A 27,552-nucleotide genomic window follows, 5' to 3' on the forward strand; every position below is an offset into this window, starting at 1 on the left:
TACACGTGGAGGTGTTATCAGTGATTGATAGCAGTCTCTGTGTAAGTATGTATTCAGAGATAGCTGCTAGTCACTGATAGCTGTACACAGGAGAGGTGTTTTCAGTGGTTGATACTATTCTATGTGTAAGTGTGTATACAGAGATAGCTGTCAGTCACTGATAAAGACAGCCCCCGTAGCAAAGGTTTAAATCAATAAATTACAAGTTTTACTCAGTCTTTCCTCACAACACTTTTGGGGTCATTTATCAAACTGGTGTAAATTAAAACTGGTTTAGTTGTCCATAGCAACCAATCAGATTCCACCTTCTATTTTCCAAAGGAGCTGTCAAAAATGAAAGGTGGGATCTAATTGGTTGCTGTGGAAAACTAAGCCTGTTCTAATTTACACCAGTTTGAAAAATATCAAGCTGTTCAACTCCTTCTGCCCTATAACATGGTGCCTGCCGATTGCACTGCATTGCAACATGAAATATGACTTTACAAGTAGTGTTGGGTGCTAATATATTTTAATTGCTAATTTTAATTGCTAATTTTAATCGCGAATATTGCCACTTCGAGATTTCGCAAAGATTTAGAATATAGTGCTATATATTTGTATTCACGAATATTCTAGATTTTTTTTCATCAGTAACCTCCCTTCTTGCTTGTGGGCCAATGAGAAGGCTGCAATGTCTTTGTCTGAGCTTAGCAACATCCCTAGCAACCAATAGGAAAGTTGCCTCCCCCTTTATATATAAGAACCTCCCCAGCAGCCATTTTCTGTAGTTTTTTGCAGATCTGAGACAGAGAGCAGTGTCGTTGCTGTGCTCTGTGCTTTACTGTTTAATTGCATTAGATAGTTAGTATATAAATATAATACAGATAGTTAGTGGGAGATAGTCAGTGTAGGTCAGTGATGGCAAACCTTTTAGAGACCGAGTGCCCAAACTGCACCCCAAAACCCACATATTTATCACAAAGTGCCAACATGGGAATTTCCCCTGAATACTACAGTCCAGTATAGTATATCTTTCATGTACTTTTCGCTATAAAAGCCTGTTTACACTCAGTGCGCTGCGTGTGGTGTTAATAGTACGCCTGCGCTGATGAATGGCAGGAAAAGTCTAAGGCCTCCTGCACATGACTGTAGGTGTCCCGTTGCCATATTGAGGACCGCATTTGCGGATCCGCAATACATGGGCACCGTTCCACGTGCATTCCGCATCACGGATGTGGACGCTTTCACTTTAATGGGTCCGCCAAATCCGGAGATGCGGAATGGTGCGGAACGGAAGCACAGAACGGAACCCTACGGAGAGGTTCCATGGGGTTTCATCCCGTACTTCCGTTCCGAAAAAAGATAGAACATGTCCTATCTTTTTGCAGATCGTGGACCCATTAAAGTGAATGGGTCCGTGATCCACTGCGGCTGCCCCATGGTCAGTGTTCTTGCATTGCGGCCCGCAGCACGGCCACGGGGTTCGTGTGCAGGAGGCCTAAGGCATATTGGTACACCATAGACTTTTCCAGGGTGCAAGTGCCCACAGAGAGGGCTCTGAGTGCCGCCTCTGGCACCCGTGCCATAGGTTCGCCATCACTGGTGTAGGTTATATCCCGATATAGTGTAGCTGATTCTGGTTCCGGTGCAGGGTGTTAGGTAGTGTGATAGGAATTACTGTTTCTCTGCTGTCCATACATACATGTTACAGACATAGTGCTGTGATGTCACAACAATACTTAGTGCCCCAATCAGTAATATGTAGTCAGACCTGCTAAAATGTGAAGTTGCACGTATTGCGCATCATTAGTTGCCGATTTGCACAATCGCGAATATATTGGAGCACTCTATCTGCATATAAAGCAATTGTAATGTTCTTCTGTGCCAACCATTTTCTCCAGTCTCAGGAAACTTCTAGCAGCTTGAAAAATGTAGCAACAGTGACCCACGCCTGTATTGCATGCGCAATACGCGCATATTAAATTGCCAATTTTCGCAATCAAGAAAATAATCGTGAATTCTCAAATTCGTAAATATATGCCAAATATTCGCCCAAATATTCGTGAAATATTGTGAATTCGAATATTACCCCTGCCGCTAATCACTATTTTCAAGTTTACTATAGTAGTTACTGAAATGAAGTGAGTTTGGATGCTTTAGGCTCCATTTACACGTCTGTAGTGTGTTTTGCGGATCCGCAAAACACGGACACCAGCAATGTGCGTTCCGCATTTTGCGGACTGCACATCGCCGGCACTAATAGAATATGCCTATTCTTGTCCGCAATTGCGGACAAGAATAGGAAATGTTCTATTTTTTTTCGGGAACGGACTTTCCGGAGCCGGGTTGCACATCGTGCGGCCCCATAGAAAAAAATGGGTCCGCGATTCCGTTCCATAAAATGCGGAACGAAATTGCGGACCTGTGAATGGGGCCTTTAATTAGGAAAAAAGCAAACATTTTTATAGCTGTGAGAGTTTCAACTCTCGGGTGATTCCTATGTTAAGAACCGAGAGGAGCGTTATCCGTCAGCAGTATACCGTTTTCATTGCCTATTAGCTATAACCTACACATTAGCAGTGCACATACTGTACATTAGGCAAGAAAGTACTGTGAACAGATTGTCTAGTCTGTATCTGTCATAATATGATGGGAACCTGGTTCAGTCTGCCACCATTGTGCCAGCGTTTGCGTTGTGCCAGCTTCCTGCATTACTATTAATATTGAGTGCTCCTTTGCACATCTGACATACTGCTCAGAATTTCCAGATACACTGATTTTAGATTTTATGATAATTTTATATATTATCTTTTGTATATGCTTCCCAAGCAGAGGATTTCAGCTGCACAATGTGTAAACTAATAAGTTACCATAAGTTCATTATCTGACCATTGTTTTATGCCGTCCCTTAGGTGACAGATATACTTATAGTCCAGTGCAAAATGAATGTTTGTTCTCAATGTACAGCACATGAAAAGATGTGTTCTCCGGTGTCTTGATGACATATATCAAATCCAGCTAGAATAGAGTAGCAGACTCCCACAGAGATCTCGTTTAACCCCAGACAGACTCCCTTCCAGCACCTCGACCTACACTACAGATTGTAGAACTATGTATAGACATATGTGGATTTTAGAATTATGGAGCATCTTTACCAATGCAAAACCTGGACAGCGCCAATGTGCGTTCCGCATTTCGCGTACCGCACATCGCCGGCACTGTAATAGAAAATGCCCTTTCTTGTCCGCAGTGGCGGATATTAGGACATGTTCTGTTTTTTTCGGGAACAGAATTGCGGACAGCACATAGCATCCGTTCCGGCCCCATTGAAAATGAATGGGTCCACAAAATCTGGAACGGATTCGGAAAAAAATTGCGGACATGTGAATGGACCCTAAGGCCTCTTTCACATGAGCGAGTTTTCAGCGCGGTTGCAATTCGTGACATGAACGCATAGCACCCGTACTGAATCCTGACCCATTCATTTCAATGGCTCTGGGTAAATGAGCGTTGTTTTTCACCCATCACTTCTGCATTGCGTGAAAATCGCAGCATGTTCTATATTCTGCGTTTTTCACGCAGCCCTGGCCCCACAGAACTGAATGGGGCTGCGTGAAAAATGCATCGCATCCGGAAGCAAGTGCAGATGCGAAGCGCTTTTCACTGATGGTTGCTAGGAGATTTTGTTTGTAAACCTTCAGTTTTTTATCACGCGCATGAAAGGCGCATAAATTCGTGTTGAACCCGCCCGGAAAAAACTGAACAACTGAACACAATCGCAGACAAAACTGAACTTGTTTGCAAAATGGTGCGTGTTTCACTGAACGCACTCTGAACACATCCGGACCTAATCCGTCGTGCTCGGGAGCAAGAGGCCTAAGGCTGTTTACGTTCTGTTTTTGGCGTTCCGTCCACGGTCCATATGCGGAACCATTCATTTCAATGGGTCCCCCAAAAAATTGGAATGTACTCCATATGCATTCCGTTTCCATTTTTCCGTTCCGTTCAAAGATAGAACATGTCCTATTATTGCCCGCAAATCATGTTCCGTGGCACCATTCAAGTCAATGAAGCTGTAAAAACGGAACGGATACGGAATGCATCCGTATGTCTTCCATATCCGTTCTGTTTTTGCGGAACCATCTATTGAAAATGTTATGCCCAGCCAAATTTTTCTATGTAATTACTGTATACTGTATATGCCATGCTTCCATTTCCGTTTGCGATCCGCAAAAAACGGAAACCAAATGGAAAAACGGAACAGCAAAACAGAATGGAAATGGGAACACTACTGAAACAAAAAACTGAAAAACTGATCTGTTTAAAACGGACCACAAAACACTGAAAAAGCTATATGGCTGTGTGCCATATTTATAAAGCGTGTGCTTCTTATACTTATTTACTTATTTTGTAATTGTCCATATCTTTTGCCTTAAAGGAGTTTTTCCTAAATATATAAAATGTACGTAAAGCAGCCTAAAGCACAAAAAAAACTAATAAAAACTTTCCCATATACTCACCTGTACAATGATGACCCATTTTTCCTTCTCTACTGTCCAGGGCCCACCCCACACTAGAGTGTAAGGCCATTTACCAGCTGTCTGTCACCTGCTGTCTACTCTAGGTGGGCGCGGGCGGTGCGTCACTTACCCTGCTCGCCATGCTGCTGTGTCTGCGGTCTGGACCAATGTGTCCTCTTCTGCCCACCTGCAGCAGGCCCACCCACCAGAGTCCTTTGTGACCTCCTCTGTTGCAGGCTGCGACCTGCGCTCTCCTGTAGGTCCTCTGCTTTAGGGCGCACACGCTCCCAGGCTCTGAAATTTCCAGCATGCATGTCCTTAGTCTTCCCTATCCTATCACAGGTCACTTCTGGGTATACCTTTCTTAGGTGGAGGCTTAGGTTCCTAGCTTGCTAGTTTAGCCAGTAAAGGTGTGTTATTCAGATTGTCTGACCATGTACTGAACCGCTGCCTGCTAACCAACTCTGATACTCCACTGCCTGTCCTGACCTCACACAAACTCTGCCTGCCCTGACCTCTGCCTGTTTACTGATTATGAGTATTGGCTGCTCCCATGCTGCTTCACACTGGTGTCTCTGACCCCTATGGGTCAGCTGCCAACTACACCAGGACTATTCCAAGTACAGCCTGGTGGCTCACCTGCAGTGAAGGACCAAATCCCTGTATTGGGGTTAAAGGGTAAAAACCAGGGGGTTTCCAGGGTAATGCCCTTGCGAATAGCCCAAAATCAAATTGGTTAGTCGGTACAGAAGGTCCACACTCACTGCCTGTTACACTGTCCATAGTGACATAACTGCAGTGGCTCTTGATTGGCCCCTAAAATCTTGTGCTAAGTTGCCCAGTGGACCACACACCATTACTTTGGCAGGCAAACACAGGGTGTGGCTCAGGACCTGGACATAGCATGATCGTGAAGGAGACTGTATATATTATTGTACCATTTTTGACTGCATTTCATTCATTTGAAATATTCCTGGAAACCACATTAAAAATGGCAGAGGCCCTCAGCCAATTTCCTGTTTTGATCAGGCATCCATGTACAACTTTTATCAGTTTCTTTCACCTGGATCCTGAATATGGCGTGAATGCGTTACAATGAGGCCTTGCATACTACCTGTTTGTCATACAGAGATTTTTTTAATTCTTTAACTTTTTTAATCACTGCATGCCTTATTGGATGCCATATATTTGACCAAGTTCTCCCTTAGGTGTTCCTTCAGACGCTGCAGATTTAGTTTGTTGACTGAAATTCAGTTCCATTCATTTGATCTCATCCATCCATGTGCTTCCCGCCAAAACAACTCCTTTTAGATGAATGGAACAAATTTTCAGGCACAGAAATTTTCTGCACCAAAATCTGCCACATGTGAAGGCGTCCTTACAACCACTGATTCCCTCCGGTCCATGAATCTTAACTACAACGCTATGCAGCCTGCAGTATGGCGCACAAAACTGTTCTGCATCACATACGTGTTATCAGCCATATTGCACATGAACCCTATGGAGATATTCACTTGACAAGACGCTGCAAAAATCTGCACGAAATCCACAACATGTTTTTTCTGTGCGCCTTTTTGAAACATCTTTTCTTTTAACCAAATACAAAGCTGCATTTTAAGCTCTAGATTTTTGCCATGGGTCTGCCCAAAAAAAACACGTGAAAAACGCACAAAAAACGCATGGACTTACATAGAGCTGTTTTTTTATGCTTCCCATAATTCCGCCCAAGATAAGGCACGCTGCTTCTTTTTTCCATGTGGAAAAAAAAGCAAGTGCTTCTTACCTTTGAAATTAATGGGAGGCTGTTTTGAGTCGTTTTTTTCTTTTTAGCTGATTTGGAGGTGGAAACACTCCAAAATAAGCGCCAAAAACTTACTGTGAACTGGCCCTAGCAGTAATATGAACTGTATGCAAAATTGTAGTCTGCGCCTGCCTCTGTACCCTACTGGTTGTGACAGACAGTGGTAATTGATGTAAAGAGAACACAAATTGACATTAAGTACGGCAGATTCATTAAGCCTTTTTACATTCATTTAGTTCAGTTGATGGCCAGGCAGTCTCACAGCCCCTGGCGCGTGGAAAACTGATTTTTTTTTTTACAGCCGTAAGTAGAGTTTCCAGTCACCTGTGTGTGACATGAATTGAAATGAGGCCCAGGTTGCACTAGGAAATGCTTCGGATTATCCAGAAAGCCAGCGCTCGCCGCCTGATCAGAGCGTTCATTACTGTAGCTGGAGCTGACAGAAGCCGGCCTGCTTGTGCCATGTCGTTTCCTGCATAATAAGGGTTAAGTCTGTTTTCCTGTCATATGCTGTTTTCTACCAGCTCGTTTTTTGTTTTTTTTTAACCGTCACTTTTATTTTTCTCGTCCCCTGAACATCTGTGCGGTGATTCCTGTGTGTGACGCCTCGACATCCTTCTGACTACTCCCGAGACAATGGTCATGTTTTATTGCCGATGTGTATTGTGTGCTGCGTGTTTTGTCGGCTTTTGCCAGCCGGCTCTCTCAGGCGACACATGTTGGTGTGTAAACTAGGCCTTAATATTACTGTTTATCTACCGGAGATAGCACTCCACGTGCCAAACTGTTAACAAATGTGACATTTTCCCTTTCTTTTTTGTACAGATGGAAATGCAGTACGTATACGGAAGCTATTAGCACTCTAATTGCTGTCTGTCACTATGACAACAAGTCGCTGCAGTCACCTACCTGAGGTCTTACCAGACTGCACCAGCTCAGCACCCTCTGGAAAGACAGTAGAAGATTGTCTCGTGAATGGACAGCCACAGTATGTCATGCAAGTTTCAGCAAAGGACGGTCAGCTTCTGTCCACAGTAGTGCGGACTCTGACCACACAGAGGTAAATATGTCGCTTTATCATCTTCATTATTTAGTGTATGACAGGGTTAACAAAGCCCAGGACTGTGCTGGTGGCTGCAGCACCTACCATAGTGCAGAGAACGGAGGGGATCCTAACTTCACTTACACCGGTATGTGGCTCAGAGATATGTTCAGACTTGAATGTATGGGAGAAATATTTCCAGTACAATTGCTTGTGTAATGAATTGTGAAAATGAGGAAAGTGCTGTGCAAAATGTGAGAATTTTTTCATTACCTTTTACATCTAGATCTTGATATAGCGAGCAATGATTTTAAATTCCTACAAGTTTCAGTAAAGTGCAAGCAAAGTGATATTGTTAATGCTGTGATAAATGTTTGATGTCAGATGTTTCTCTGCCTGGTTTTATTAACTTTATGTGCAGAGCATGCAGCCCCATATTGTCGTCTTCTGGGAAGGCAGCCTCATATTGTCCTCTTCTGTGGAGACAACATCATATTGCCTTCTGCAGCCTCATATTGTCCTCTTCTGTGGAGACAACATCATATTGCCTTCTTCTGGGGAGGCAGCCTTATATTGTCTTTATTGTCCTCTTCTGGGGAGACAGCCTCATATTGTCCTCCTCTGGGGAGGCGGTCTCATATTGTCCTCTTCAGTGCAGGCAGCCTCATATTGTCCTTTTCTGTTGTGGCAACCTCATATTGCCTTCTTCTGGTGAGACGGCTTCATATTGCCTTCTTCTGGTGAGGTAGCTTCATATTGTCTTCTTCTGGGGTGGCAGCCTTATATTGTCTTTATTGGCCTCTTCTGTGGAGGCAACCTCATATTGCCTTCTTCTGGGGAGGCAACAGCATATAGCCCTCAACTGGGGAGGCGGCCTCATATTTACCTCTCCTGGAAAAGTAGCTTTAGGCGTCTGAGACGGATCCGCTCATATAATGCAGACGATGGATCCGTTCAGAACAGATCTGTCTGCATTATATTGTAAAATAAATTAAGTGTGAAAGTAGCCGCAGACGGATCCATCCAGACTTTACATTGAAAGTCAATGGGGGACGGATCCGTTTGAAAATTGAGCCATATTGTGTCAAATTCAAACAGATCCGCCCCCATTGACTTACATTGTAACTCTGGACGGATCCGTTTGCCTCCGCACGGCCAGGCGGACACCCGAACGCTGCAAGCGGAGCGGAGCCCAAACGCTGCCAGACTGATGCATTCTGAGCGGATCCGCCTCCACTCAGAATGCATTAGGGCTGGACTGATGCGTTCGGGGCCGCTTGTGATAGCCTTTAAACGGAACTCACAAGCGGAGCCCCGAACGCAAATGTGAAAGTAGCCTTATATTGCCTTCTTTTGGGGAGGCAATCTCATATTGCCCACGCCTAGGGAGGCACCCTCATATTGCCTTCTTCTGGGGAGGCAGCCTCATATTTACCTCTCCTGGAGAGGCAACCTCATATTGCTTTCTTTTGGGGAGGCAGCCTCATATTGCCCTCTTCTGGGGAGGCAGCCTCATATTGCCCTCTTCTGGGGAGGCAGCCTCCTAGTGTTTTCTGCTGGGAAGCAGCTTTATATTGCCTTTGTCAGATTGATCGGATATTCCCTTTCAAGGGACAAAGCTATTTCATCTCAATTTAGAGTAAACTTGAATGCAGTTTGTTGTTTTATGTTATCAGCAATTTCTGGCTAAAGAGAGACTGTCTTTAGTGTTTGCCAACGGAATTAAGCAGAATCACACTTAAAGGGGTTTTCCCATGATTAATATAAAAAATTTAAATCAGACGTCATATAGGACATGACAATCTCTTTCTAACACAGCTAGAACCAGCCCTGTACCTCACATGGATCCAGAGACCTCCCCATTCATTGTTCTAAATGCTCTGCTAGATTTATATTAAGCTGGCAGCTGAAGGGGAGTGTCTTTTCTGCTACAGCTCAGGGGGCGTGTCCATGCTCTCCCTATCACAGCTCAGGGGGCGTGTCCATTCTCTCCCGGTCACAGCTCAAGAGGCAATTGAAGGATGAAACTGAGCATGTGCGGCCATCAAAGAAATAAGAAAAGAAAAAAAAAACAGCATGTGGCGCTATACAGATACATTTTATTGAATCATACAGTAGCTATACAAAAATGTAATTACATGCAATTACAATGTATTCAGATCCAGGTACTGGTTTAAAAACTAGAATATTTTTCGTGGGACAACCCCTTTAAGACGATCTCAGAAAAAGACCTTGTTGCCAATAGTAGTCAGTTTACAAATTGTCACATTTGACACAAGGTACTATGTTTCTCTGATATCACTACATTTCCTGTTTATTTTCCCCATCTTTACAGGGATCCAAGATTTCATAGGGTCACTGCGCTTTCACAAAACTTTTGATATGTCATAGCGACACATGAAAGGTTTTGATTGTTGGTGGTCTGAGTGCTGAGGCCCCCACTGATCTCTAGAACAGTGTTTCCCAACCAGTGTGCCTCCAGCTGTTACAAAACTACAACTCCCAGCATGCCCGCACAGCCAAATGCTGTCCGGGCATGCTGGGAGTTGTAGTTTTGCAACAGCTGGAGGCACACTGGTTGGGAAACACTGCTCTAGAAAGAGTAGAAAGAAGCGCTCGCATAGCGTGGTCTCTCTCCTTCCTGCATGACACGGACACTGTTTGTGATTGGTCTGTAGGTGGTTTGGCCTGGGGGGTAGGGACATGGTAATGCAGGAAATGTGCGTGACTTAAGATTTGCTAAATTTGGCTCCAATTTTTAGTGCAAATTAAGACAACCAATAGATGATGTAAAGATATATATAACACCCCTTTGGGCAGCCCTCACTATGACTCAGTGCTTCCACCCAAATCTTGCATCGAGCGTTATAGGATAGCAGGAGGGTCTTCCACTTCTGCCAGGGTCCGACTTGGGAAACCCCTGCGTAGCTCAGTACACACTCACCCCAGAAAGGAGTTAACTAATCAACAGATTTTTTGGGGAAAGGGTGAACAATAGTGAAGAACAAAAAGATAATGCAATAAAAGAAACAAAGCACAGATTGCAATTCTATCTAAGGTGAAGGGGGCAGCTATCTATAACGGTAAACAACTCACTCTTCTTCGGAAGATAAAGACAGTATACACTTCCCAGCTATCTACTCCTAGTACTTAGCTTACTATACCCTACTATCTAGCAATTAACCCAGTCCGAACGTTGGGGCCCGGTTGAAGAAAACGTTGGCGGGCTAATGTTGGTGCACTTATCATTGTCCTGTCTGGGAACCAGCCAGGAGCTGCAGCATTCAGGAGCTTGGGTGGCAGTGGAGTCGGGGGCAAGATCCTCCTGGGATGCAGGCTTGGCTGTAGGGGAAATGCAGCAGCTGAGCTTTCACTTCTTACACTGGAAACACAGGGGCTGTCTGGGCTGTGCTGTAGGGTTAACGCAGCAGATGAGCTTTCTCTTCTCATACAGGAGCTGTCTGGACTGTGCTGTAATGTCTGAACAGAGGCAGGGCACACTTCTGTCTGCGGAGATCTCTCAGTCTCTCTCTATCTCCTGCCCATGCTGCTGTCTCTAAGGTGGCTGCAGTTCCTCCTCGTTCCTTATCTTAGCCTGGTCCCCCTAATATTGGCTCTTGGGATTTGCTGTCTATTTCACCTCAGAAGAATCAGCACTAATGCCTGCTGCTGTGGGTCCCTGCTTGTAGCTGGCAGCATCCACTAGACCCACTGTTTTCTCTGCAGGGGTTACATATACAAAGATGTCCAGGATATAGCAAATTTATCATCTGTCCAGAGCCACGGTGGAAAGTTTGGTGCAGCTTTACACCGTTGAATGTGTATGTGTTTTTTCAAAGGGGAGAGAGGAGAACGCTGCTGCCAGACACTTCTATCTCCCAGGTAAACAAAAGGGGTAGCCATTAGGATTGAACATGCCCATTCCTCGTCATCTGTCAGGGAAGCTTCAGGAGCTTCCTATTGGCTGGTCCCACTGAAAAGAGTGGGTATGGCCAAAAATAGTCTAGTTTATATAGGTGCCTTAACTTTGCACAACTTTTAAATGGGTTGTCCAATCACAGACAATGGGGGCATATCGCTGGGATATACCCCCATTTTCTGATAGGTGTAGGTCCCTCACCTACACCGAGAATGGAGCAGGGAATGGTGGTGGAGGAAGCACTGCACATGTGCAGCCATCCTCCATTCATTTCTATGGGTCCAAGTGCTGGCTCAGCTATTTTCGTCGACCCCATGAAAATCAATGAGAGCGGAGGCCGTGCAAGCTCGGTGCGCTCCCATTCACTTATATGGGGAGAGCGCTTGGCAGTGGCTGGACCCCGGGAAACCCGAGGTTCTCTAGTCACCACTCTCCCCGCACCGTTCTCGGCGTAGGTGAGGATCCCATAGGTGGGACCCGCACCTATCAGACAATGGAGGCATATCCTAGCGATATGCTTCCATTGTCTGTGATGGAAATACCCCTTTAAGTATTAAACTGGAGTAGTAAATCTGCCTCATTCTAATAATAATCTTTAGTTATATAGCACCAACGTATTCCACAGCATTTTACAATCAGAGGGTTCAAGTACAAACAGAGTCATAAATAATATTCAAATGAAGAGCCTGCTCACAAGAGCTTACAATCTATGAGGAGATAGGGGTGAGACAAAAGGTAGAAGTGCTTATTTTGTACAATGGTTCAGCCCTCATGACATAATAGGGGAGTACCTGAGCCAGTAACAAGCTGATATCTGTAGTGCCTCTGAGTGCATGGGGTGTGGTGGATGCTGATGGATCAGGTTCAGAGGAGTAATTCTCAGGGGGGGGGGGGGGCGCTGAATGGAGATGGTTTGGTCAGGGGATGAGATAGGCTAACCTTAAAAGATATGTTTTTAGGAAGCACTTAAAACTGTACATGTTGTGAATTAACCTAATTGTTTGGGGTTGGGCATTCCAGAGAAATGGCTTGGGAGAAGACCTGGAAACGGGACTGAGAGGTTCGGATCATGGTACAGGTAGGATGGTAGATGGAGATGAGGGAGGAGATGTAGATGCCGCATGTTAAGGTACTTAATTAAACAAAAAAAGCAATACATAAAAGGTCCTCTTTAAAGGGAACCTGTCACCGGGATTTTGTGTATAGAGCTGAGGACATGGGTTGCTAGATGGCCGCTAGCACATCTGCAATACCCAGTCCCCATAGCTCTGTGTGCTTTTATTGTGTAAAAAAAATAAGATTTGATACATATGCAAATTAACCTGAGATGAGTCCTGTACGTGACTCATCTCAGGGACAGGACTCATCTCAGGTAAATGTGCATATGTAGCAAATCTTTTTTTTTTACACAATAAAAGCACACAGAGCTATGGGGACTGGGTATTGCAGATGTGCTAGCGGACATCTAGCAACCCATGTCCTCAGCTCTAAACACAAAATCCCAGTGACAGGTTCCCTTTAAGAACCTATCCTGAGGGTTAAAGGGGTTGTCTCAGTTCATTAAATAGTATTTATTATGTAGAGGAAGTTAATACAAGACACTTTCTAATGTATTGTGATCGTCCATATTTGCTTCCTTTGCTGGCTAGAATTATTTTTCCATTACATTATACACTCGTTTCCATGGTTACGACCACCCTGAAATCCATCAGTGGTGGTCATGCTTCCACAATATAGGAAAAAAGTGCTAGTCTGTTTCATGGCCAACCCTGTGGGAATGCACATAGGCTAGTGCTTTTTCCTATAGTGTGCAAGTACGACCACCACTGATGGATTACATGGTGGTCGTAACCATGGAAACAAGCAGTGTATAATGTGATGGAAAAATGAATCCAACCAGCAAAGGAAACAATATGGATAATAACAATACATTGGAAAGTGGTTTGTATTAACTTCCTCTATATAATAAATGCTATTTGCTGAAGTGAGACAACCCCTTTAATATGACGCCACTGCGCAACCCCTTTAAAAAACGATCTGGTGGGATATAGTTATACTTGTGGAAACATATGGTAGATTTACTTTAGCTGCTCTGTAATAACAAGAATAATATAAATCTGACTTTACAGGGCCGAGTACAAACATATTTGCCGTATACTTATGTTCTAATTTGATCAGTATGCCATTGCGGCTTTTTAAAGGGATATTGGATTAGAATCTCTTATTTTTACAGAACTTCAGAGATCTCTTCAAATCTTATTTCAACATTCATGTTCATTGCAGATTTTTATTCTCCAAGAAACTGAGGTCTTTTAAGTTCTTTTTGCACAGATGTCAGATAACATTATAGGCTTTGCCGACACCAATGTGTGCGGCAATTCAATAAGAAGATACTTCTTTTTTTGATTCTAGAAAAGTAGCTCAGTTGGCCTCATTTCTAAACGACATGCCTTCAACCAACCGCGACGACAAAAGTGGAAAAATACCATTAATGGAAATGGATACCATGCAAGCCAAATATTTCAGAGTGAATAAGGGTGCACTGCTCGCATCGGAGGCCCTCATCTCCGGACAGTTCTCTTACTTTCAACTACTAATGAATTGTTCCTTATAATGGCAGGTGATAGGATGTTCTTTATTACTGCCTTATGTATTTATGTACAGAAGACAACGTTAAAAGGGTTGTTTCGTCTAGAAAACTCATCCTGAGTAAACAGAGAAAGCCCTCAGGACCCTCATTTATTAGCCAGAGCAGACCAGCCATGTATAGCATTGATTTCAATGGGACCTGTGTAATGCATCATTTTTCCTGGGCTGCCACTATAGCGGAACTGAAGGTTTGCTGCCAGGTTCCTCCATAGATTACAGATGATTGATTGGGGTCCCTACAGTCAGTTATATGCTTAGAGGGGACCCTCCTAACATTAGCCAGGGTAGGTAACCCCTTTATGGAGCATTCCACTCTTAAAGGAAATGTGTCAGAAGAAGATTACATACTGTTTAAATCAAGTATTTATAACGCATTATAAAATATTTTTTAGTGATATTTTTAATTTTCCATATCACAATCAATATATATATATATATATATAAAATACTAAAATCATACAGTGTTCGCACTAACCACTAAGCCTAATAATAGGTGCCTCTTCTTGGTCTGTACTCTGTACAGATCACTTTTCAGCAGTCATCTTATTGTCATCCCAGGCAAGATTGCAATGACAGATATCACCTCTGTAACTAGATAAAACACCATTCACAAAAGGTGATTGTCTACTCCTTCCTTGTACAATGACCCCTGCACAAGTCACAGATCATGCCTATAAAACTCTCCCATAGAAATCACATAAAAGTCCCATCCAGTCTATTGTGTCTATGGTGGCTGCTGTAAAGCATACCTCTAAATGCTGTTAATAACCGCTCAGACAAGATGGCTACCCCCATAATCATGTTCAGAAAATAAAATTAAAAAAATCTACAATCAGAAAATGAAAACAGATTAGAAAAAAAGGATGTGTCGCTATCTGGTTGTAACTGGAGGAGGAAAATTGTAGGTTACACGTTCCCTTTAAGTAGGATTTTTATGGCGTGATGAGCTCAGTGACAACTGCTGTATGTGCAATGTGTGCCTTGTGGAAAATCTCCATGATATGGTTGAAGATAAATAAGCGCGAAATCCCCATTAAAGGTCCAATAAACTTAATGTAAAGGTTGGCTGAAATATTTATGGGCATCATTTACACTAATATGTGGAAACGTAAATCTGCTGCGTCTTTTAAAACATGGCGCAGTCTATAAAAATCTGTAAAGGGACAACATTTACAGCTAGGTGTCAGGAGACGAGTGGCACACTGGCGCTGTGAGAGTGGTGCCAGCTTGTATCATTTTCAGCATCATTTTACTGGTTGTCATGTAGAACAAACTAATGCCTGCAAATGTGATAAAGCCGACCGGCACATCACCGTTCATCTACTGTATATAGATATAGCCGTGTACAGTTTCCATGAAACTGCTTCATGTAAGACATACTGTATTTTACTTTGGTTTGAAAGGGTTATTCCATTTTCTTTTCTTTAAATCATCATAAAATTGTCTACTATACAGTTATTTGCAATTCGACTTACATACATACCTTTCTTATCAGTGCAGATGGCAACTGTATGCCCAGTACAATAGTATAGACCATGGATGGGCAAACTGCGTCTCTCCAGATGTTGTAAAACTACAAATCTCATCATGCCCTGCTGTAGGCTGATAGCTGTAGGTAGACTGGGCATACTGGGAGTTGTAGTTTTACAACAGCTGAAGAGCCGCAGTTTGCCCATCCCTGGTATAGACCATGGATGAGTACCGTGAAATGCATGGTAACCGAAGAGGACTAAACATGGTGCCAGTCATGGCGCCCACCATATGATTTGACCCCTGACAGTCAGTTATCAGCAGGGCTAGAGTGCTTTCTCAAATCATTTTGCTGTGTTCATTAAGTGTATACATAGGCTGATATTCACCCAACAGAGGCCAAAGAAAGAATCTTTTGCTCTCCACTATATCTGTTTCATTGCTGTGGAATAGCACCGTCTGCTTTACTGTTCCATACCGAGGCATGTTGTAGAATGGGCGCCTATGAATGACAGATGCCGGTGTCTATCAGTATCAGTGTCATTCATTTCTGGTATATGTTGGGAAATTCTCTCAAATGTATGTCCCTCATGGACACTTCAAAATGCAGCATGTGCTGGGTCAACACACTGGGGGTCATTTCCCCCACTTTTGTGGTGTATATCTGGCGCAGATTCTGTTGCACGCCATGTTGCGGCAGAATATGGGACTACTTCGCTGCTCACATCAGGTGGGCATGACGTGGGCGGTGAAGGGGGCACTCTGGCAGGCTTGTCTCTTCATCATTTTCAACGCCTGGTGTAGGCGTAGAAAAAGGTCTAAATGTAAGACAGCTAGGAAGTGGCGGAGGAGTCTGGGGCCTCTACATAACTCCGGGGGGATCCTCCCCCAGTTATAGGGCTTATTAAGACCGGCGTCTAAAACCTGGATATAACTTAATAGGACTAATGGTGGACTAATAATTTTACTGTGGTTATAATAACTACTTCACTTAAAGGGGTTCTCCAGCCTTTTTTTCCCCACACTTTTGAACTAAAGATCATTTACCCAATAATTATCACTTACAACTCTGTTGCACCACAGAGGCCGCCATTTCTGCTGCTCTCAGACTGCAGGTACTTTTGCTCGGGTTCCGATCAGATGTGTTCCTGAGTCTTCCTATTCACCTCTGCTTAAAACTGGTTGCGGGCTCTTTCACTTAGGGCCTGACCAAGTGTGAAATTTGATTATAGGAATTCTCCAGGCTTTTTTTTTTTTTTTTTAGAAAATCCTTCTCACCTGTGGATGAAAGATCCTTAGTACTTACCCCTCCGTGGCTCCACCAGTGCAGCCATATCTGTCAAGTCCCGACCAGATGCGTTTCAGAATTTATCATAAGGCCCCTTTCACACGGGCGAGTTTTCCGTGCGGGTGCGATGCGTGCGGTGAACGCATTGCACCCGCACTGAATCCTGACCCATTCATTTCTATGAGACTGTGCACACGAGCGGTGATTTTCACGCATCACTTGTGCGTTGCGTGAAAATCGCAGCATGCTCCTCTTTGTGCGTTTTTCACGTAACGCAGGCCCTATAGAAATGAATGGGGTTGCGTGAAAATCGCATGCATCCGCAAGCAAGTGCGGATGCGGTGCGATTTTCACGCATGGGTTCTAGGTGACAGTCTATTCACTGTATTATTTTCCCTTATAACATGGTTATAAGGGAAAATAATAGCATTCTGAATACAGAATGCTTTGTATAATAGTGCTGGAGGGGTTAAAAATAATAAAAAAGTTAACTCACCTTCTCCTCTTGTTAGCGCAGATGCCGGTCTGTTCTTTATCTGTGGGCTAAAGGACCTTTGATGACGTCAGATCACATGCTCCATCACCATGGTGATGGACCATGTGATTGGAGCATGTGATCTGACGTCACCACAGGTCATTCAGCCCACAGCTAAAGAACAGACCGGGATCTACGCGAACAAGAGGAGAAGGCGAGTTAACTTTTTTATTATTTTTAACCCTTCCAGCACTATTATACAAAGCATTCTGTAGTCAGAATGCTATTATTTTCCCTTATAACCATGTTATAAGGGAAAATAATACAATCTTCAGAACATCAATCCCAAGCCCGAACTTCTGTGAAGAAGTTCGGGTCTGGGTACCAAACATGCGCGATTTTTCTCACGCAAGTGCAAAACGCATGACAATGTTTTGCACTCGCGCAGAAAAATCGCGCATTTTCCCGCAACGCACCCGCCTCTTATCCGGGCAAAAAACATGACGCCCGTGTGAAAGAGGCCTAAGGGGAATATTTGAAGTCAGTTTTGCTCGAGTCTGTGTTATTGTACTTTATACCACATTTATCAAATGTCACATGTTGTTTGATAAATTCGTCTTATCGTTAAACCTAACACTTTTGTCTAGAAAAGCTCCTCCAGTTTTCCTTCTCCACCCTTCTCCTGGAGTGAGATTGCGCCCTTTTTTATTTTTTTTTATTGTGAGTCTCAATGGAGTGAAACCCATTGACATAGCTAACCACACCATCTTTTCCACTCATATTTCAAAACTGGAGTGAGCAATTTTTTTTCACAAGTAGCCAGAAGCCAGAATTCTGGAGTGAAGGTATGATACATCAAGGCCACTGTCTCATCTGCAGGAAGCATGTTATAAAGCAGGAGGAGATGACCAGATTCACATATAGTTTTCTGGGGAAAGATTCAGTATAATGTGTACTTAATTAATCTAAATCCTTGCATATTCTAGAGTTAGGTGGCCAGTGTGTGGTTTCAGCCAGTGCCTTCCTTATGTGATTGTACATCGAGTGATATCTAATGATCTCTGAAAACAACTGCCCACTGGACCCCTAAGCCAAGAAAAAGTCCAAGCCCAGCCATACACATAATTTAGCTCTTGGAAGAACGCTTTTTTGTCCAAGACCTATCCCTCCCGATCCCCTCATACACGTGGTTGAGCAAGCAGGCATAGGGGGAGGAAGCTGTTGCCAGAAAACCTTGAAAACAAAAAGGAGCTAAAATCCAACTTACTTCCCCCAACTTGTGCCGTCAATGGAGAATTTGGAGGCTGCCATACACATCTGGCGGTTGACCGGTCCTGCTGAATCGTCAGCTTCGGACGACGTTCGTTTAATGAGTATGGCCAGCTACAACATGCTGTTGGCAGATTGGACTGCATTTTCATTGTGACAGGTTCCCTTCTAGTGAGCTATTCCAATAATAACTCTATATTTGGGAATTATTATTTTAAGATAAGATGATACGTGGATGTCATAAACGGCGGGTCACAGCTCAGGACCTCTGTCTGGTGTGGGTTCAGAAGGGGGACTGGCAGTAGTTTACTGTGCACATATCGGTGGGATAGGTTGATATATACAATAAACTAGCACTATCGCACTGCCTTACTGCATTATAGAACTACAGAATATCTGAAATGACTTGTATCAGACCAGCTTACCTGCCCAACTTACCTCCTTGCTATCACACGAAAGCACGTTTATAATTATATTCATTCCATTTAGCATTGTGAAATATGCGCCCCTAATATCAATACACAGTCTCAAGTGGAACAGCCATCTTAATGCCATTGATTTAACAAGGGTGATTAATTGTGGCTGGGTAAAAATAAATATATAAAGCTATCCAAAACCACATGGGAAAAAAAGGCTTTCTGGGGTAAATAAATCAAGCTGCAAAAACTAAAAGTGGCATATTTGGCTGTACGAAGATGAAACCATATTTATTTCATTTCCTGCTAGGAAATAGAGAGCATGTTTTAATATACTTGCTAACACGTGGAAGGTTCTGTATAGAAGATACAATGAATGATATATTATATGATATTATATTAGCTATACCAGGCAAGTTAATTTGAATTGAGTGCTTCCCCTTTGTTTTCCAGAATTTACTTAGTACCTCTTAAAGGGAACCTTTCACCAAAAAATGCAATGCAATTTGCTTAGTTTTGTGGGAAAACATTCAGTAAATCTATACATTTAGTCTACTTTCACACTGGCGTTTTGGCTTTCTGTTTGTGAGATCCGTTCAGGGCTCTCACAAGCGGCCCAAAACGGATCAGTTTGCATCAGTTCAGTCTCCATTCCGCTTTGGAGACGGACACCCAAACTCTGCTTGCAGTGTTTTGGTGCCCGTCTGACAAAACTGAGCCAAACGGGGACGTTTTCACTGACACAATCTGGCACAATAGAAAACGGATCCGTCCTCCATTGACTTTTAATGGTGTTCAAGACGGATACGTCTTGGCTACGTTAAAGATAATACAAATGGATCCGTTCTGAATGGATGCAGACGGTTGCATTATCTGAACGGATCCATCCATGCAGGGCCGGCCTTAGGTGTTCAGGCGCCCTGTGCGAGCTAACCTTGTGGCGCCCCCCCCCCCCAAAAAAAAACAAAAAACACTGCTTGTTGCTGGCATCATGGCATAGGCTGGCTGACTATCCAACCAAGTAGTTACCAGCCCGCACACCCCAAAGGCCGGTGTAATGTTATACTCCCCTACTTCGTGAGATTTCCCTACCTTCGTCACTTCCGGTCGCACCGGACATGACGTGAGGAGGTGTGCAGCGCCGTGCAGGCGCACAACGACAGGTTAGGGAAATTTCACAGCAGAGTGCACATGCGCCGGGAGCCTCGCTGGCGGTTAGGGTAGGGAAAAACTATGGGCCAGTGTGCAGGCGCAGTGATCGGATGGATGTTCTCAGCTGGACACCGGCCGACACTGCGCATGCACCGGGAGCCTCGCCAGCGGTTAGGGAAGGGAAAAATTACGTACGGGCCAGTGCTTTTTCCCTACCCTAACCGCTGGTGAGGCTCCCAGCGCATGCGCAGTGTCGGCCGGTGTCCAGCTGAGAACATCCATCCGATCACCGCACCTGTGCACTGGCCCATAGTGCGCCCCCCCAATACCCCAGTATAATAAACATTGATGGCGCAGTGGGCCCCCCCAATATAACAAACATTGGTGGCGCAGTGCGCCCCCCCAACACCCCAGTATGATAAACATTGGTGGCGCAGTGCACCCCCCCCAACACCCCAGTATAATAAACATTGGTGGCGCAGTGGGCCCCCCCAACACCCCAGTATAATAAACATTGGTGGCGCAGTGCGCCCCCCCATATAATAAACATTGGTGGTGCAGTGGGCAGTGCCAATGAGGGTTAAAAAATAAAAAAATAATTAACTCACCTCCTCCAATTGATCGTTTCCTGTTCTTTCTTCATGACCTGTCAAAGGACCTGTGGTGACATCACTGTTCTCATCACATGATCCATCACCATGGTAATGGACCATGTGATGAGCTCAGTGACGTCACCACAGGTCCTGAAGAAAGAACAGGAGACCGGCAGCTACGCGATCAACTGGAGGAGGTGAGTTAATTTTTTAAATTATTTTTTAACCCTCATTGGCACTTCCCACTGTGCCACCAACGTTTCTTATACTGGGGGGGAGGGGGCCGCACTGTGCCACCAACGTTTCTTATACTGGGGTGTTGGGGGGGGGCGCACTATGCCACCAACGTTTCTTATAAAGTTATACAAATACAGGAGGCGGGTGCCGGAATCAAATAGCCGGCACCCGACCTCTGTGACAGGGAGCTGCGATCAGCGGCAGTTAACCCCTCAGGTACCGCACCTGAAGGGTTAACTGAACTGCCGCTGATCGCAGCTCCCTGTCACAGAGGTCGGGTGCCGGCTATTTGATTCCGGCACCCGCCTCCTGTATTTGTATAACTTTATAAGAAACGTTGGTGGCATAGTGGCCACAGCCCCTCCCCTCCTCCTCCCGTCTCTCTTCTTATTGGCAGCGGCGGGGGCAGCAGGCAGGTCAGACACAGGGGAGGAGGAATCAGGTCAGACACAGGGGAGGAGGAATCAGGTCAGACAGGGGAGGGGGAGATGGAGGGGGCGCCCCGAGGTAGAACACAAGTGCAGCCTCGCCTGCCGCTGCCTCATATACATTGCGAGCTGTCGGCCGCCCAGCGCCCCTGTTGCTATGGCGCCCTGTGCGGCCGCACAGCCCGCACACCCCAAAGGCCGGCCCTGCATCCATGACGGATCCGCACAAAACGCGAGTGTGAAAGTAGCCTTATAGCTTTGCTTTTTCCACTTCCTGTGAAGAACTATTGGTAGAGGCAAGAGGAGTTACCAGTGATTGATAGCTGACTCTTATGCACACATACATACAGTGCTATCAACCACCAATAACCCCTCCTCCTGCCTGTACCAATAGTTTTTCATAGGAACTGAAAAAAGCAAAGATATAAATGTATAAAACACAAATTTTACTAAATCTTTTCCTAAAAGAAAACTATATAATTGATCTGCTTGGCTTCTCCTGCTCTGTAACATGGTGCTTTCAGATGATATTGAATTGTGGGTCCTCTTTAACACGGGACGACTTTGCTGGCAATTATCAGAAATTAACTGTTCATTCCCAATAAGTGCGTGCTCTTTAGCAATGCAGCAATCATCTCCTCTATATGGGAACGAATGATCATTACTGGGATTAGTAATCCCCATAAAGAATCTGCTTCTGAGAAGAAGAAAATGTCATTAACGATCGCTCCACCCCATACTGTGGAGGAGATCACTGTGTATAAGGCCTCTTTCACACGGGCGTTGCGGGAAAAGGTGCGGGTGCGTTGCGGGAACATGCACGATTTTTCAGCGCGAGTGCAAAACATTGTAATGCGTTTTGCACGCGCGTGAGAAAAAATCGGCATGTTTGGTACCCGAACCCGAACTTCTTCACAGAAGTTCGGGCTTGGGATCGGTGTTCTGTAGAATGTATTATTTTCCCTTATACCATGGTTATAAGGAAAAATAATAGCATTCTGAATACAGAATGCATAGTACAATAGGGCTGGAGGGGTTAAAAAAATAAATAAAAATTATTAAACTCACCTTAATCCACTTGATCGCGCACCCGGCATCTCCTTCTGTCTGTCTTCTGTGCTGTGTGGAGGAACAAGACCTGTGGTGACGTCACTCCGGTCATCACATGATCCATCACCATGGTAAAAGATCATGTGACAGACCATGTGATGACCAGGTCCTTTTCCTGCACACAGAAAAAAAGAAGACAGAAAAGATGCCGGCTGCGCGATCAAGTGAATTAAGGTTAAATATTGAGTTAAATATTATTATTATTATTTTTAACCCCTCCAGCCCTATTGTACTATGCATTCTGTATTCAGAATGCTATTATTTCCCCTTATAACCATGTTATAAGAGAGAATAAGAATGATCGGGTCTCCATCCAGATCGTCTCCTAGCAACCGTGCGTGAAAATCGCACCGCATCCGCACTTGCTTGCGTATGCTTGCGATTTTCACGCAACCCCATTCACTTCTATGGGGCCCGTGAAAAACGCTGAATATAGAACATGCTGTGATTTTCACGCAACGCACAAGTGATGCGTGAAAATCACCGCTTATGTGCACAGCCCCATAGAAATGAATGGGTCCTGATTCAGTGCGGGTGCAATGCGTTCAACTCGTGCATTGCATCCGCGCGGAATACTCGCCCGTGTGCAAGGGGCCTAAATGCAGCGGTTTCCTTCACTGATGAACAGATGATTGCCAGGAATGAATGCTTTCTTCCTGACAATCATCGGCTCAGTTCAGCAGTGCGAGCAGTGTAAAGGGACCTTTAGTTTACTGCTTCAACAATGCTTTCATTCGATGAAGAGTGTTTGCTTGTTCATTGGGTGTTGTGGGGGCACCTTTATAGTGTAGGAATAGCATAAGAATGCTCTTCCCCAATAATTGCCCCATTTAGTGGCCTGTGTCAGGGTCTTGTCAAAATCAAAACATTACATGATATACTACAGTTGGTATATAAAATTGATATTGAATCAGATTCCAATTAGTACTTTATAACTAAAGATTACAAAAATAAAATATCTATGGCCCACGCCTCTATTTATGATATAGTTTTTATATTGTTTGCAAAAAAAAAATGGGGGTTAGTCAACACATCTCAACGCGCAGGTGAACGTCGCCATCACAATGCAACCGCACAAATATTTAAGTAGATACAATAGTGCCATACTCACTATAGAAAATACATTATAAATGTAAGATTTTTGGCAAATTCATTTTGTGCAAAATTATTTGTGCCTGTCCGCCAATGACCATGCGATCTCTTTAGTACAGAAACCTACACTAAAAGCTCAAGGAACCTAAGTTCAACACTACCTAGGACCTTACTGGTTCACATAGGTCTTTTCAAGTTCTGTGATACATAGTGGAAAGAGTATGTGTAGTGAGAAGGCACATTTCAAGACTATTTATTGTACCTTTAAAGGGAATGTGTCATCAGAAATTAGGCCCTGAAACTGTCACCAACTTGTTATCCAGGTTGATAACCAGTTCCCAATTATGTTCTTTTCTCTCTACTTACTGGCAAGTGCAGCATCATGCAGAAAAAAATTGTAAAGGTTATATTCTCATGCCTGTATAGAGCCACAGAGTTGGATCCGTTCTCCAGAGAATCAGACTGACTGGTCCTCCTTCTGGCTTGACTAACATCCTATAGGCCAGGTACATCATCACAATACAGTTCCAGCAGCATCAAATTCATGCAAAGTGGTGTGGTATAGATCAGTGTTTCCCAACCAGTGTGCCTCCAGCTGTTGCAAAACTACAACTCCCAGCATGCCCGCACAGCCAAAGGCTGTCAAGGCATGCTGGGAGTTGTAGTTTTGCAACAGCTGGAGGCACACTGGTTGGGAAACACTGGTATAGATGACGTACCCAACCTGTGGGGCCCCCATCATGCCAGGAGGGGTACTGGCCAGCCTGACTTCTCCAGAGAATGACTCCACCTTCGTGACTCTATACAGTCATGGGAATACAGCCTTCAAACTTCCTTTTGTGCAAGATGCCACATGGTGCCGCACCTGCCAGAAAGTACAAGAACATCACTGGAAACCTGTTATCATCCCGTATATCAATTTAGTGGCAGTTTAGGGGCTTATTCCCGATGGCAGGTTCCCGTTAATCATAATTAATGTTTTGATGTGTTTTACTAAGTTTATTAACCTGAATTAATTAGTTCTAGGGAAATGTATACAGTGATAGTCAGTTTGCAGTGTTCGCCAACTAACACATGTGGGCTGCCATCTTGACTCACCCGTGTGGCGATGCACAGGTAAGGGCTTACCTGTGCACCGCCGGATGGGTGAGTCAAGATGGCAGCCCACATGTGTTCGTTGGCGAACACTGCAAACTGACCATCACTGAATGTATATTCCATGTTTTAGATTCCTAGAATCAAAAACCTCAACTGTCCCTGGAAATGGTTCAAATCAGAATACAAGCATATTCCAAACTGCTTGCATACAGAAGACCTAGATGAATCTGATCAATGAAATGAAATTTAACATAAAAGTATGTTGTTTATTTTGCAGCACTTTTAATGATCGCCCAATGTGCAGGATTTGTCATGAAGGAAGTAATCAAGAAGACCTTCTCTCCCCATGTGAATGTACTGGAACACTAGGGACAATACACCGCAGCTGCCTAGAGCACTGGCTTTCATCCTCCAACACAAGCTACTGTGAACTCTGTCACTTCAGGTTTTCTGTGGAGCGCAAGCCTAGACCATTAGTAGAGGTTAGTAAATACTGCTCATTGCCAAGATTACTAAGGGTATGTCCACATAACTTACAGTAAATACACGTGGTTAAAATCCAATATGGATTTGCATTGAAATTCACGGCAGAAATCGTAGGCCAACCCTCGTACTTATGGTGTGGATTTTCAGTTTGTCACATCACAGACCCGCACTGGATTAGCCCTTCTCAATGGGGCTAATCCATGTGTGGCTACGAGGCCACAGATATTATGCAGATTTTGCATTAATTTCATGCCTTATTATTTTTCCTGTGAGGCGGATTTCAATTCAGAAATGAAAGAATCAGCGTTGTTTGAACTATGGTGAAGATTTTTGTTGAAAAACAAGGCTCAGTGTACATTAGCTGTATGATTCCACTATTCTGTTCTAGCATAGGACCAGAATACTGGAACCGCCGGATACAGTGTATGCTGGACACTGATGGTGTCTGATAGGGGGGTCTCTTGAGTTTTCAGCGTGAATACCATCATTTTGCCAAATAAAATACTGCTGCACTTAGCCTAATTCAGACCTGCTGTGTGAACATACTCTTACTTATGTTTCCCATAATGCTGGAAACAGTGATAGAAAAAACTATGGTAATCTTAAGACCTGTGTTCTGCCACCACATCATATAACATGTAGATGAGGTAGGTGGCTTCAACCTCCATCACAACTCTTGTATACTAGAATGCTATCATGGAAGTTTCAAGTTTGGTTCTTATTATTCCAGTTGATTGGCTTAACTATCCTAATGCCCGGTAATAAATCTCTAAGGAGGTGACCATCAATAGATATTATTATTTGTTATGGCATTTTCCAACGGTGCTGTCATATAGCAATGAAAAATGCACCAAGCTGGAGTTCTTATTATGTGATAGTCAAAGGTGGCAGTGGTACAGTATACCTCAGATGAGTAAATTTATACTTTTTTCTTGGGTGTTTCCAGAGAATTGTATCCCGATTTTACATGCATTTAAAGTATGAATATTCCTTAGCACACGATATACATGTCAATACACATAGCATACTGGTTTTAACAGAGTTTTTCAGGACTTAAATATGGATGAGGTATCCTCAGGATAGGTCATGAACATCTGGTGGTGTCCGACACTTAGCTTTCGATGCCGATTAGCCATTTGTTATGTACCAAGCATAGTGCCGTACATTGCATAGCAGCTGTATTTGCTCATTCACTTGAATTGGACTGAGTTGCATATAAAGAGGCCATGTGACTGATGGATGTGAGAAACAGCAACATCACGTGTCCAAGAGTTGAGGCGTCTTTCAGCAGGTAATCAATAGGGTTGTTGGGAGTCAGACCACCAGTAATCAGATATTGATCACCCATCATGATGACCTAACACTTTTAATGCAGTTTTGATGCAATAGTTATGATGATCTGAGTGTATAAAATAGACCCATAAAAGGTTCTCTTTAGTGCAACTGGGAGTAGATCCATTGAGTTTTGATGACAAACACAAATAATCTGTCGACAGTATTTCATCAAACCATTATTAAGGACAAATTCACACATACCTGTAGTTTTGAATTAGGAAACTATACCTCCCACGGACAAAATAACTACAGAAACCACACCACATTTTCATCTCTTGGCCACAATGGAGAGAGTCTGCAAAAAGTGTCTCTTGCTCTGGAGGACCTGCTTGGTGACTTGAGTGGTCAGTGGGTAATGCTTAGCTTCCTATGGTGGCGTTGGATGGATAGAGGTCCCAACTGGGAGACCCTTTTTTGGTTAAAGGGGTTCTCCGAGAATTACATATTGATGGTCTCAGGATAGGTCATCAATATGAGATTGGTGAAGGTCAGGCTCTACATAAGCTGTATAAAGAGGCCGTGGCATCCATGAATGCTTAGACCTCTTCCTAGGCTATGTGATATCATATTAATCGGTCATATGGCCTAGGCACAATGCCAAAAACAATGAGTGGTGCTGTGCCGGGTAAGACAGGAGGCAACGGCGCTCACCGGAGAGCTGTGGCCTCCTCAAACAGCTGTCATCAATATGTAAATCCTGGAGGAACCCTTCTAAGAAGGCATTATTGTCCATTGTGGATAACCCCTTTGAAGATAGGTAGAAACTAGGTCAAACTAACATGGCCTATTGTAACAATATTTATTTCCTAGTTGTCGAATATAGAGAAATTTGCACAGGAGCCCACATGCAGTATTATCACAGTATCAGTGTTGGAAAGATTTTAAGAAAACCTCAATAATATAATTTTATGTGTTATTTTCATTTTACGTTTAATTTTCTCACATTTCCAGTACAATTTAATTAGTGAACGTGTTACCAGGCTGTCAAGTTACAAAAAAACCCTTATCAACTGAAGTGCTTAGTGGCAGGAAGCTCGGTGTTGCTGATCACAGCTAAATGTTAATATAGACATACAGTTTTATTATTTAATTGAGTATATGTCATCTATGGCTAACGGAAATGTTTTTTTTTTTTTTAAGATTATTGTTCATCATGCTATTAGATTACCTGGTATACAAAAATAATAACTCGA

At 43.7% G+C, this 27,552-nt stretch overlaps 1 protein-coding gene across 2 annotated transcripts in view; it reads left to right on the top strand.

Moving 5' to 3' along the window:
• Window positions 1–27,552, top strand: part of MARCHF3 (membrane associated ring-CH-type finger 3) — a 238,919-nt gene that overhangs the window by 138,641 nt on the left and 72,726 nt on the right. The window contains exons 1-3 of one of the 2 annotated variants that reach the window (XM_044291065.1): window positions 6,894–7,022; window positions 7,126–7,360; window positions 24,816–25,020. In XM_044291065.1, coding sequence (XP_044147000.1) covers window positions 7,182–7,360; window positions 24,816–25,020 — 384 coding nt within the window. In that variant the 5' untranslated portion in view covers window positions 6,894–7,022; window positions 7,126–7,181. Of the gene's footprint in view, window positions 1–6,893; window positions 7,023–7,125; window positions 7,361–24,815; window positions 25,021–27,552 lie in introns of those variants that run through there. The other variant, XM_044291063.1, reaches the window with a different exon arrangement.

The sequence above is a fragment of the Bufo gargarizans genome, chromosome 1 (genome assembly GCF_014858855.1).
Source record: "Bufo gargarizans isolate SCDJY-AF-19 chromosome 1, ASM1485885v1, whole genome shotgun sequence".
In the NCBI taxonomy this organism is placed as follows: Eukaryota; Metazoa; Chordata; class Amphibia; order Anura; family Bufonidae; genus Bufo; species Bufo gargarizans.